This window comes from Netta rufina (assembly GCF_964035555.1).
Source record: "Netta rufina genome assembly, chromosome: 2".
Classification (NCBI taxonomy): domain Eukaryota; kingdom Metazoa; phylum Chordata; class Aves; order Anseriformes; family Anatidae; genus Netta; species Netta rufina.
Genome location: NC_140124.1, coordinates 10,038,166 through 10,052,750, shown reverse-complemented (window position 1 = coordinate 10,052,750; position 14,585 = coordinate 10,038,166). Strand labels below are relative to the sequence as shown.

The 14,585-nt window shown below is 35.3% G+C and overlaps 1 protein-coding gene across 1 annotated transcript in view; it reads left to right on the top strand.

Annotated features, from left to right (window-relative positions):
* Positions 1–14,585, top strand: part of PTPRN2 (protein tyrosine phosphatase receptor type N2) — a gene marked incomplete at both ends in the record, with an annotated part of 643,308 nt that overhangs the window by 242,985 nt on the left and 385,738 nt on the right. The window contains 4 exons of the mRNA XM_084281525.1: positions 620–1,094; positions 6,563–6,817; positions 8,196–8,236; positions 10,273–10,646. Of these exons, the coding sequence (XP_084137651.1) occupies positions 620–1,094; positions 6,563–6,817; positions 8,196–8,236; positions 10,273–10,646 (1,145 nt within the window). The remainder of the gene's footprint in view (positions 1–619; positions 1,095–6,562; positions 6,818–8,195; positions 8,237–10,272; positions 10,647–14,585) is intronic.

The window sequence follows — 14,585 nt, the reverse complement described above, 5'->3', positions numbered from 1 at the left end:
TGCTGAGTTGTTTTACTTAAATATAATCAAGGAGTTCAAAATCTATTTAATGGCTGCTTTTACGTTTCTTTATACTTTCAAAGGACATCCTGATTACAAATTTAATTTAGTGAAAAAATGAACAATTTCATTTAAAATAGAACAAAGTATCTTTTATATACAACATTTTTTTTACATTTTCTCAGTGTTCTTTAAAAAATGTCATTTTCATTTTTTCTTGCTAGTTTTTGGTAAGTAATTAAGAAAAAAAAGTTATTCTCTGAAGTCTAGTGAAATACAAAGGAGAATTGCTTTTACTGAATTGTCTTTGTCCAACTGAATACAAAAAGTGGATACACAGTTAACATCAAGTTTGAATATTATCTTTCTCTCTCTAATCTCTGTCTCTTACTTTTTAATAATCTAACAAATTGTTTTGCAAAATTTTTACCAAAGTGATAGTGCCTCTTTGCAAACTTAACAGTTTAAGGGCTGCAATCTGTGTACACATTACAGATTCTAATTCTTGTTTTCCCAATCAGTAAAACACATAGGGTTGTGCCTGTGATTCCTGCATAACAATAACAGTTACAAAGCAATACTGACCCAGGCCTTTATTTCTACCTTCTACTCTCTCTAGAGCTACATCTATAATGATCCTATTAGGTACTACATGATGCAAAAACCCAAAGAAAGAGCACCTCCTTTGGCCCACACATCAACATCCCATCAACAGTACGCTGAAAATCCCCATGGGAGAACCTTCAACCAGCCTCAGCCAGACAAGTTCTCATCAGAGCCAGAAGTGGGGCTTGACCAAAAAACTCTGATGGCTGCGCTGCATACGTACATCACTCAGAACTTGTCAGCACAAAGCAATGATAAAAGCTCTCACAGCAGGACTAAAGGGTCTCACATTTATGCTGGTAGATTCTACTCTTCTCCAGTCAGCCCTTTTGATGGAACTTTTGCCAAAGGAAAAGCAGAAGATTTCAAAATGAAGAAACCGTTCCAGACAAAGCCTGCATCTGGAGTGCTGGGGCCAACCTCTGAGAAGCTGAATCATAAATCTGCTTCCCAGGATGAACCAAAGGACCCTCTGAGTGTAGTGGATGGTAAAGTTGATATTTATCTATTTTAATGTACCTGATGTTTCCCTCATGTTCACTGAGCATTTTTGAAATATATATATACAGTTATTCAGATACATCTCTTGCTATTGACATATTTATATCTTTCTACCATAATACTGAGAATACTAATGTTCCCCATCCTAACTACTCTTTTCCTGCAAACATCTACCCACATTCTTCAACCCACCTTCCATATGCATGCAGAAATATATGGCACTTGGTAAGCCGTAGCATTTATGTAACTCATTATATTTTCAAAGCATTTTCCAAACAACACATAATTATGGGTATATCTTTGCTGTCACATCTGTTCTTATGCATGCATCCCACACTATATATAGGTAATATAGAAATGCCTAGTTTTGTTAATTTTTTCCGTGTCTAACTAGAAATTCAAGGACCATGGGTAAAATTCAGTTAGACACAGAAATTAACACTGACATAAATTTTGGCACAGAACATAGAACAAAGGGGAGGAATCTCTCAGTTATGTGGCTATGTGGACAAACAGTAATCCAAACAGGTAGGTTTATAGTAAGATGTGGCTGGACAATCTATAATGACCAACCCATTTGCTGAATTTGCATCTTTTTTATTTTTTGCTAATGCTACTTAACTATGACAACATCCTGATTTCTTTTGTATGTGATAGTTTGACAGATATTTAAATGAACATGGAGCGTAACATCTCATAGGATGCTGTGAAGCATTTTAAGTGCTGCTTTGCAATGCAAGGTGGATTTTCATGTCATGGCTGCGGATCAAGAAGAGTTTAGAAAAAAAAACTCTCATTCACTTCATTTTTTCTCTAAACTAACCTAACTATTGATGTTATTCCAGTGGTCAAAAATGCCTGAAAAATTATAGAATTTTTTCTCAGCCATTGCGAAGCAGTTACATATGTTACACTGTAGTTAACAGTACTCCAATGAATTTAGTGATATATGAGTTTTTGTTTTGTTTTGTTTTGTTTTGTTTTTGAGTTGCCTCTGTAGTTAGTATCCTCCATAAAGTTTAAGGTTCTTTGATTTGTGGGTATGGTTCTCCTTTTCTTTTCTTTTTCTTTTCTTTTTTTCTTTTCTTTTCTTTTCTTTTCTTTTCTTTTCTTTTCTTTTCTTTTCTTTTCTTTTCTTTTCTTTTCTTTTCTTTTCTTTTCTTTTCTTTTCTTTTCTTTTCTTTTCTTTTCTTTTCTTTTCTTTTCTTTTCTTTTCTTTTCTTTTTCAGTTTGATTGTTTTTATTTTTATTTGTTTTAATTTTGAAATCAACAAAACCAGAACACACAAAAACATCAAAGTTGCAGCAGAGAAAAGATAATGCTTGCAATCTAACGGATGCTCAGAAGTGAAAGCATTCTTGGTATGGTGCCCAGAGATAATAGGTTTCAAAGAACGAACTATAATGTAAAATCAAATCCAGGTGGCACTGTAAGTCTCTTGCACAGGTTAGACAATTTTGTTGCTAGACTCAAAACAAACTAGGCACATGCTGGTTTCATTATCCTCCAGCTGTTCCACTTCACCTTTCCTGGTAGGAGCCAACTGGGAAAAAAATGCTTAACACTTAGAGGGAATAACATGTTTCACAATTCATTGGGTTGTGCTGCTTTGACTTCACATACATAACGTGCCCTGTAGGAACTTCTTCTGTTGCATTAGCTTTTAAATGTTGCATAGATATAAAATTCTGATCATTTGAGTAGGAAATAATATGGATTCCTTTGTATTTTTGAGCCACTTAATAGTCTCTTAAGGAAGCAGTGAGGACAGATAACATTGTCTTCATGGTCTGAAGTGCTGTCTGTTGGAATGATGATGGTTTGGATTCACATTTGCCAGGCTGACTTTAAGATCACTTTCTGCTTTTAGTCTTTCTCCAGTCTCTCTGGTGCTTCAGGATTTTTGTGTATTTGTCGTTTGTTTCTCTCTTACATTATCTAAACCACAGAACTGTTCAAAAACTGGAAAGTATGCAGGGCAGTCACATGACCTCAGTTCTCTGCTGCATCTAATACAGGATTAGACAAAGTAAATTAACTGGCAGAACGATCCAGAAGGTACTGAGCAGATTAACACTGAGAATCGTGGTGGAACAGTGGCAGGTAAATTAGCTAACAAGGCACCCTGAGGGAGGAATACAAGAGAAGAAAATGTGGAGCTACTTTTTATCAGATTTGGAAACTATTACTTCTAGGAGTAGCATGATATGTGTGGGTGCTGCCTTTGTAGTCACAGTGCAATAGGGGAATCATTAATATGCTTTCTGCACCAGCAGTATTTAGAATTTGCCTCAGTTTTAAGTGATTTGTTCTAGTCTACTCATTTTCAGTGCATTAAATATTACAGAATATATCTTTCTCCATTGCTTTGTTAAGGTCACAAAATTAGTAATTCAGATGTTTTATGGAACACGAATATTTGTGTATGTTCTCTGTCTTGCAGATCTGTCTTGTCTGGGTGATTCTCAACTGCTGAGGACAGCTGATATGTGGTGTTATGATGGGTTAGAAAGGGACAGTCCACCATGTGGGACTATCCTGAGGAGGAAGAGATGCATTATGATTTCAGTAAAGTTACTGCTGCCACACCACTTGTTGTTGAGCAAACTGGCTTTGGCAGTTGCATCAGTGGTGTATGGAGCATGATTTATGTGCTCTACAATAAAAAGCTGTTTTCCCTTGCTAAGCTGCTATTGTTATCTACTAGGGGGAATTCAACTGGTGAAACTGATATTAAAATTTATATCATCTATGATATATGTGCTTTTAAGGTCATCACAGTTCCATAGTAACTACGGAACACAGTGTGCCTCCTTCAATTCAGAAGCTGGAGCTAAAGCAGAAATCTGTATTGCAGTATAAGTCCTGTGAAACATGGCTGAGCATTGCTGACTCTTTTTCAAAGTGGTTTGAGGGAGAGTATAAAGGCATATGAGTATACAGGCATATGTGTATTCAAGTACATGTGCTCTTTAACTGCTGTCCCATTGCAGTATCACACTGCTTTTTGATCTTTCTATAACAATATTTTCTGATTTTAGGAAATTCATAATAATTCTTTTAAATTACCCAAGAGTGTTTTTTAATAGATGCATTTATATTTATTTGTGTATTAGCCTTGTCCAATCATTTGCTAATGATCTGCAAGAATAAACAAATTTTTAAACAAGATTTGTCTTAAAATATTGATATAATGGCCAGAACCTAGCTTGAATAAAACTTGACAGGCAAATGCAGGAGTGAGTTATTTTTCTGAGACTCAAAACTTACTTTCTGCTTGGAAACCCCACATTGCTGATTTTTCAAATCAGAATTACGAGCTTCTTTAGACTTGAGTCTCTTACAGAATACCTGTACTTTGAACTGGCTTGTTTATCTTGAATGAATGTACATAGTTTATACAACTTTTACTCAATGACATTGGCTTTCATTGTGTTCTGTTTGCTCAGATTTGCTGGAAACGTCTCCCTATGCATTTTACTAAAAATTTTATAGTATTACTAAACACTGAAGTACTTCAATTGTTTAAACACATGTATGTGTTTTTGAAAGTTTTTCATAAATCTAATTTCTAGGTAAAATGTTTACTAATAGCTTGGAAGCCACAGAACCAGATCGACATTTTTCTCAATGTGTTATGGCTAGAAAACAGGGATTCTAATGCAACAGGAAAGAAATGTGGTTTTTGTTCTGAAGCTGAACAAATCAAAAATGCTTCAAAAAGGTGAGGGACCCTAAAGCTGTCAGAATCATTCAATAGTTAGGAAACACATCTGGCTTGTGGGAAACTCACGTATGGAGCTCTAATCAGATGTTTTGGGTATGTTTGTGTATGAAGAAAATGACATGAATGAATGATGGGTTTTCTTAGAAGTCTCTCACTCTTGGCATAGACATTTTGCATGTCCATACCACATTTTCAAAGGAGTTCAGAAATACAGAGGTAGATCCTTCATCTGCACTAAATATGGTCATTAACAATTCTAAATATTATTGCAGATGTTTTCAAAAACCTTCAAAATTTAATTCATAGATTTTTAACTGCTATACATCATGGCTTATTCATATTAATGGATAAATGGATACAAGCTCTTTAAAAACACAGTTACTGAAATCATGGTGGTTTTCATTCTTTTGTAGATGCAGTGATGTCAGGTAATCAAAGAGTGTTCCAAGAATACTTTTTCCTACTGTGATGTGCCCTGCAATGTGTCTTTATACATTTAGTTGAAAAGTTTTAGTTTTGATTTTGAACTGACATGTATTCTGTCTTTTCTTTGCTGACTTTATTAGCTCTGCTTCAATAATTTAGGTTTTTCTGTCATGTTATTGGTCGATAGTTCTATAAAACATAAGAACACAAGTGATACCTAAGCAGAAACAAAACTTCTGTAGTAATCTGGCAGTGCTGGTATATCCTACAGCTTAGTTTCCTGCATTTCTGCTATGCACCCTTTCCTAATGACCATCTTCTAAACAGCTGGTGTGCTTCTTGAAAAAGTTTCTTGAATTCAGTTTGATCAGGTCTGGTGAAAACTTTTTTTTGCAGTTTAGATCAATTTTATCTTGCAGATTGTCTTTCTAAATTAAAGCATTTAGTCATTATGTATGTACTGTATTTTCTTATATAGGGGATGGATACAGTACAATAAAAAGTAGAAAGGAAAATATTCAGCATTTGCTGTTAGCTTCCACCAAATTTTAGTCCTAAGCATTCTGGCCTGTAGAGTTTGACACAGATTAAGTCTTTGATTCTCATTACTGAATACTTGTTTTCTTGCACAAAATACTCTACTATTTCAGCGTGGTACCATAATCTCTGTTGGCTGTCACAGTCTGACAAAACTTTATTAACAGTCACACTTAGGTGTGTTTAAAACTGGATGATTCTATGATTCTAACACTGTGGGATCAAAACCAAACCAAACCAAACCAAAAAACAAAACAAAACAAAACAGATGTGTCCAACATCTCATCCTCTTTTCCCAATGACAATTAATCACAGATGTCCTGCTGCCTATTCCCTGGAGCAGAAGAGCCGTTTACTACTTCTTCTTTCCTAGTGCTATGAGAAGCAAAACGTTTTCTTTAACCCATCTGATAATATTTTCCCCTTTATCAGGTTGAACTTCAGGAAAAATTTCTTTGCTGTGAGGGTGGTCACTAGACACTAGAACAGCATTCCTAGAGAGGTGGCTGATGCCCCAAGTTTGTCAGCATTCAGGATGCATTTGGATAATGTCCTCAATACTATGCTTTAACGTTTGGTTAACTTTGGTCAAGCAGTTGAGCCACATGATCTTTGTAGGTCCCTCATAAGTGAACTTTGAAAAAAAAAAGACAGTCTTCGTTAAGGAAAAGATACCTTTCAGAAAAGAAAGAAAGATACAGATACAAGCACATATACTTCTTGTATGCAGCTAAATCTTGTGCTTATGTTGTTTTGTGATCCAGAAACACTTATTAAAGGTGTATTGAAGGACCTAGAGAAACACCAAGTGAATGTGGAGAATCTCAGCTCAACAGAACTGGATGAGATTGCTGATACTATTGCCAATGCAATTCAGACTGCTGGTATTCAGGAAGAAACAGAAGAGAGTGCTGGAAAAAATGGAGAAGAAAAAATGGAAGCACAAATGAAGACAGGAGATGCTCAAGGAAGAACAGAAATCCATAATGCATTAACGGAAAGCAATGTTAACATACCAGGTATTAATTCTGAGAATTAAGTGCAGCAAAAGATAGCTATCCTAATTTTCCTTTCATTCATATTAGTGCTAGACTTTTTCTTAATTGTTTTTAAAGAAGACAGAAGGGAACATTTTTGTATTTTTCCCCAAAGGCTACAAAATGTTAGCTTTGTTGTTTTCTTTTTACAGCGTATAGTTTATTTACCTAAAATACATCTTTTTTGTGAACCTTTGGCCTTCAAGCTTCACAAACAAGATAAACCTACACACTCAATTATATTGAAAGACAAATTGCTTTATGCTGTGTGTTCTAATTTTCCATTCTTGAAAATGAGATGTTTAAGCAAAATGATAATGAAAAATGATTATATTCCAAGAATGTGTTTCAAAATATGTGGAAAAAAAATAATTGCATTTTACAGATAATAATTCCTTAATATACCACAATTATTTTGCAGAAGAAAGTCTTAGACAGGTACACATAGAAAACAACTTGTTCCTTTTCAAGCTTAGGAAACTAAAAAGGTTATTATGGTTATTTGCTTCTGTCAGAACACATATTTTCATGTTGATACAAATCCAGGAGCCACAGTATTTACCATCCATGAGCAGATTCCAGAATGGTCCTTAAGTTACCATTTATCCATTGTCTACTTTAGGAATGTTACGATATCTAGGACACCTAAAAACATATGATATTAGTGACAAACAGTGATTTTAAACTAGTCTTTTTTTTCCAGTCAAAAGTAGGAGAATTATTACAATGGTGATATATTTAAAGCCTTACTTATGAGGGATACTCTGGTTATTTTAATTGCCAATTCTGTTTGTAGATTAAAATGAGCAGTCTTGAGGGCTTGTCCTGACTCATGCTGGGAGAAATGAATAAGTCTTAGTTCATAAACCAAAGAGCCAGCATTATTTGACTGAGGTTAATGATGTGACCGCATATCATCACTGTAGTTAAACTGTAACACAGTTTTGGTAGAAAATAGTACGTAGAAATAGCTCTTTTTCATGACCAAAATATGTGTGAGGGGTGTATATGTTTCTTTTTTCTTTAATGACCCTTTCAGCCAGCTAAAATAATTATTTTTCTTAGATATTGATAAACTGATATGAAGATCAGACACTTAATTAGCAAAATAACACCATTAGATTGGCTCTTGAAGTACCCCGTCTATTGATCTTGCATTAATTGGCTATCAAAGTGGGGTTAGAATAACAATACTGAATTATACAGTGCTCTTTACTTTGCCCTTTCAGCTTTGATGTCTTAATGTTTAAATTGCATGAAAAGGCCACTGCTACAAATAAAACAGCCTATAAGCAGTGTTTGTTTCACATATGATGTTTTCCCTTCATAACTATGTATTTGTGCTTTTCACATCTTACAGACAATGGATTGCATGAAGCCAGTGCCAGAACTGATCAAGAGGTAGAGTACCAGTATTTTAAAACACAAGTATTCCATGTCAGAATATTAGGTCTATATACATTGAAAGTCAAAAACACACTTTTGAATCATAAGACTGGTTTTATATCTTGTGCGGGTATAATTCAGTATCACAGCATAAAGAGATTGTTGTTGATACATTGAAATATTAGATGAAGATTTTTCTAAACCTTAACCAAGACAGGTGTTGCAGTTTAAAGAAAAAAATCAAGTCCTGTTTTGCCTTTCTTTCAGTTGTAAATACTCAGAGTTTATAAGAGATCCCAAAGTTCAGACAAATTCAGACTTCTCCCCTGGTTAGTAAATTTTGAGTATTGAGGTGTTCTATTAAGAACACCCTACTTTCCCCTGTCATTTGGTTTCTGGTTCTGGGGAATGTAAGTGACATTGCTCAGATAATTTCTGGTTTTGAGAGGCAGATGAGTAAACACTGGAGTAAACATGAAGGCACACACATATGGGAGGGTTCAAAATTCCCTCCCCTTGCGTGGTATCTATCATTCTTCAGTTTTTCACTTTATAATTAATTCTTCCAAATTGTTGAGTATCAGAGATATTTACAAAGGTTTAGGCATTAAAACCAATTCCCCAGGTAGTAACATCAGATTTAGGATAGCTGTGTCCCCTCCCAGTCTCTAGTGCACCCCCAGCCTCCTCGCTGGCAGGGCAGCACAAGAAACTGAAGAATCCTTGGCTCTGTGTGAGTGCTGCTCTGCAACAACTAAAGCGTTGGTGGGTTATCACCATTATTTTCATTAGAATTCCAAAGCACAGCATCATACAAGCCTCTACGAAGAAAATTAACTCTGTTCCAAGCCAAAACCATGACAATTCCTCCTGAGCTTTGAATCATACCCTATAGGCTTATGTCCTATAATCAGCCATTTCCAAGGTCTATTTATCTTTCTTTTTCTGCGTTGCACAGAGATCTCAAAGAGACATTTTTAAAAACTGAAGTGAAAGTTTTCCTGCTATATCCTCTATCAAAAATTAAAACTGCAAGAATCAAAATAGGTAAACCCTCTCCTGTTCACAGTAAAATCTCTTCAATAGCTGCCCATCTACCAAGCAAGGAAAACACACAGGTGGGCAAATTGGCAGGAGATTTAACCACCCACATGAAATTATTTGTAGGGATGAAGTGCTGCATTCACCATTGATTTATAGAGGATCCTATGTGTAGATTTCTTGGTGACAGTTTGAATAGTGGATGTGACAGAAAAGAATGTATTGTGACGCAGAGCACAAAGTGCCCATAAACCATCATCTCATATCAAATGTTTGGCTGCAACAAATTTTTGTGTAATGAAACTAGCTAACGAGTTGTTCCAGGCATGTGTTTTGACATTTACTCATTTGCTTATTGTTTAAGGGTATGAGACAGATTTTTTCAGGGATTATATTTGTAACTTAGTGGATCACTCACAAAGATTTTCTCACAACAGTTTCTGGATATGAATAAGTGAAATATAATTTGTCACATAATTACATATGTTTTCCTTTATATGTTTATTATATTTCCTTTCCTGTGTTATGACTTCTGAGACCCAAAAGAGATATGCATGTTTCCAGTTCCAACACTTTTGCAAATATTCATGGATATTTCTAGTATTTCTCCTTTTCATCAACCTATTTGATAACAAACTTCCACTCTTATCGACACTTAAACACACACTCATGAAAATGAACACTATGAAAAATTTCATCAGCATTTTTTTCTAGCTGTTCAAGACAAAGAAAGGGCTATCAAGATTCTGTGATATTTGAAGAAGGAAATAACTATTAATAGAATTTCTTCACCTACTGAACAGTGGCATAATTTAATGTTCTTTTATTATTACTGAATAAATATTGTGTTATTGCATAGTTTTGCAGAATATAGAAATTAAGAAAATGACCATAAGTCATCTGTAAGGATAGACACTATCATATTAGTGTGAATTTGAAGGATTATATCCAGGTTCGGTTCATTGTAACACATGTTTAGTTTTATAAATAATAATATTCTTTTAATACAGGAGAACACTTCAAAACTAGTTAAGATATTGAAAGAGAATGCAATACCTGAAAATATGCCTAAAGATGTAATACCTGAAGAATCTACCAAGTCAGAAACCAAAAAATCTGAAGACACTGACTCTGCTTCTTCAGAAGAAATAAATGTGGGTGTGGAAAATGTAAAAAGCGAGACTTTCTCCAGGGAGCTGACATCTGAAAAGAGCACCGAATCTGACTCCAAAGACCCGAATGAGACCCACTACTGGATTAAGAATGCTTTGATGCAGGATGGAAACTCCTATGAACAGCCTCAGAAAAATGCAGGACAAGGTTTACAGCTTGAAGTGAAGTCTACCGAGGAGAAAGAATATGGCTATATTGTGACAGTGAAAGAGTAAGTATAGCAGCCAATTTGAATGGCATTTTTAGCTGGATAAAAGATAAAGTCATTGCACCTAATGAAATATGAATGCACAAGCAGAAAATGCCACAGGCTTGATTTTTAATACATCTGAAACTGTTTGCAACTGGTTCTGTACTTTGATGAAAATATAAGAAAACAGTTCTAGTTTTTTACAGTTGCCTTTCTTCCAGTGTGGAAGATATTTAGTTTGTAGGTCTTTTGCTTAGACCTCACTCTATCTTCTCATGTTCCAGTGACCTTCCAATATGTCAGTAAGTGTGCTTATGGTTAGGATGTGGGCTTTAAATATTTGACTTGAAAGTAGCCTAAATATCAAGGCCTGAGTCATTCTTTGAAAAAAAAAAAAAAAAAAAAAAAAAAAAGACACACAATAATAAAGTACAGTATTTTCTGTGTGGTTTCATTTTGATCTGAAAATAACACAAATAGGAATCCAAACATCACATATGCAGCTAGTTTAGAAAGAAAGACCTAATGATTTCAGGTCATGTCACTAATGAATTTGACATTTAATACCATACTTTCAAAAGGCATCTTTTTTTCCCCTAGTGATACACAGTTTGTTATAGGAGCATTTGAGAGTTTAAAACACTGTGAGCATTTTTACATCCTCATCCCCCTGTAAGAATAATGTTATATTTACTTGATTATCCATCCTAACACTTTGGTGTGAGAAATAAGGAATTTCTAGGATGACCTTACAATATCTGCCCAGCATTTCAAGAAACTGAGACAGAAACTTTTGTAGCCTGGATAGATTCTTTTGGCCTATTAAAATTTATTAATGGGATTGAAGGCAACAGGATTGTGGAATGTTCTTGTTTTGACCACACTGTGTTGCTTTGAAATGCTTGTGGCATTTTCCAAGGGGCTACACTTGAAAAAGATGGGATCACACACACACACACACACACACACACACACACAAAGGATGACGTTTTGGGGAAGAGTTTTTATGTAATGCATGGAGAGACAGACAGTAGAGAGTGAAAGTTGAGGCTTGGCAGCATGCAAACATCAGAGAGAGAGCCAGAGATAGACAGAGGCTTGGCAAAAAGTAGGGAACAAAGACCTGCTCTCAGAGATAATGGAAGAAATATATTTCATAAGGACTCTGAGGTAACCCTTCAGAAAATAAAAGTTATCAGAATTTGAAATCCTGAAGGCAAGGGTTCAACTTACAAGGACACAGAAGGAGGGAGAGTTATGTTAGCAGATGCTTGAATTGCTATTATGTCTCATTCTGACTTTTAGTTTTACCATTTTAGTGTGAAATTTAATTCAATTCCCTTTTAAATAAACCCAATTCTAGAAAGAATCTTTTGGGAATTTTGGAATATGTGCTCTAAGGGAAGTCCCAAATGATTTGTCCTCCTCTCATACTTCTGTTAGTTTTTCTGTGTGTCAATAGCCATTGTTGATCACTTAATCAAGTGCTTTGGATTTAATTAACCAGTGTGAGTTGCTTTTTCAATTACCATTTTCTGTTGTTTTCATGTAACGTGTTCAGCCTCTTTGACTTCTTCCTGCTGGAACCCCTAGCCCCACCAGTCATTCTCAAAAACCTCCTTATGGAGAAAGCTTGTTTTTAATCATAGAATCACAGAACCATAGGTGATCCTGTTCAGCAGGTGGGTTGGACTAGATGATCTTCAAAGGTCCCTTCCAGCCTTGGCTATTCTGTGATTCTGTTAAACATAGAATGGCTGGGGTTAGAAGGGACCTTAAAGACCATCTAACTCCAACTCCCCTGCCATAGACAGGGATGCCACCTACTAGATCAGGTTTGCTAAGGCTTCATCCAGCATGGCCTTGAACACCTCCAGGAATGGGGCACCCACAGCTTCTCTGGGCAACCTGTGCTGGTGCCTTACTACCCTTACAGTGAAAAATTTCCTCCTAATGTCTAATCTAAATCTATCCTCTTTTAGTTTAAGACCATCTCCCCTCGTCTTATTATTATTTACCTGTGTAAAGAGCCCTTCTCCATCCTTTTTATAAGACCTCTTTAATTACTGAAAGGCTGCAAAGAGGTCTCCCTGGAGCTTTCTTTTCTCCAGGCTGAACATCCCCAGCTATCTCAGCCTTCCTTCACAGGAGAGGTGCTCCAGCCCTCTGATCGTCAATTAACATGTTTATTCAAACTACAGATAATTAACAGATTATACTTCTAGTCTTTTGTTTACGTCATATCTTGGTCCATCAGGTAGGTTGCCAGTGGGGCACTCAGGAATCTCCTTCTGAATTTTTGAGACCAGGTTACCAGAAATTGATGGGAGACCCTAGTTCCCTAGTTTAACCACATCTCTTGTGTCCTGCATATGAATGCTACTTGAAGCAGTAGAATTTCTTTCTCTCTCTCTCTCTCTCTCTTTTTTTTTTTTTTTTTTTTTTTTTTTTTTTCCCCGACATCTCAGTGCTATTTCTCCCAAGGCCTTTAAACTCACCTCAGTCTGGAAGTTAACTTTGTGTCCAACAGTATTCTGTTAACAACACCTCCCTTGACCATCCTGATGTACGTGGCTCATAAATTCTCTAAAAGCTTAGAGCTTTCACAACTATCTGTAAGAGTGATGCTCTGACTTCCAGTCTTCATAGCAGACAGATTCTCCACTCGTTTTACCTGTTATTCTTCCTTGCTAGCCCCCAGCTGATTGTCTTCCCCCAACTTGTGTCTAATATCATGCAATTAAACTTGCTAAAGAGGTTCTTTTGTTCAAGGTTTCCTGGTCCTAGAGGACACAAATACAATTTAGTGTAGTTTTATTCATCTCCTTTACTAATTTTAATACAAGAAAGACAAAAAGACATTTCTTACATACTAGATTATTAGATTTTTTAGTAACTGTCAGGCAAGATGCTTTTAGGTAAATATAAGGATGTGGTTAAAAATTCTCAGGTGCATTTTGTAATGTTAGATGAAGCTACTTCAAATGTTTTGAACCCAAAAGTTCAATTTTTACAAACAAACAATTTTTGTTTATAACGTTAACCAGCTTGTTTCACCAAGCACATATGACCAGCATCCAGTTAAATTAACTGTTCGCTACATTCTTAGTACTCTGAGAACTACTAGATCTCATCTTCTCCAAAGACACTGTAGAGAAAATGAGAATATATTTTAATGCTTTTTTCAGTTCCTAATCAAGAAAGTTTAATTGTTAAAGAGAATTATATGATTAAGATGAACTAAAGTAATTCATTTATTTATTTATTTATTTATTAACCAGAATGAAATTTAATTTCTACAGCAAACTATTGCAGGGTTCTTAGCCAGTGGCTTGTAACTTTTCTGTGATTTTCTGTGACTTTCCTCAGAACTTCAGTTACCAACATACACTTTTTTGTTTTGTGTTGTTTGGGGCATTCCCCAAACAAAAGGTGGGAGGTTAAACTTACTTGTATTAAATAGGTTTAACTGAAATGTAAGAGTAAAATGAAAACCTCATACTTTTTCAAAATAAGTTTTTATATATTCTGGAATTTTATAGGGATATATTTTTTTAAGGATAATGAAACCTGTTCAGGAGTTTCTACATGCTAAAAATGGACCTGCCCACCATGCAGGAACAGTGAAATATTTTCTGCAGTGGAAGATGGATCTATTACTTACTAATATTTCCCAGAACCATTTCTTTAGTACATAAAGTGGCCTTAGAGAGCAATTGGGTCACTGTAGCTGAGAGTTTTAGTAAATACTTATTTTCATGAATGTTGCTGCAATTGTACTTTTTCTGGGGGGAGAGAGGGTAGAGAGAGTTATAATGTTTGTTAACTATTATTGCACAGAAGGGAAATGTTAATGTTCATTTAATGAACATTTCTTTAGTAAATTTCCTGTATGAGTTTGATTTTGTACTGAAAATCTTACTGGGTGTCTGCAGTAAATAAATAACTGTAGTAAATGTC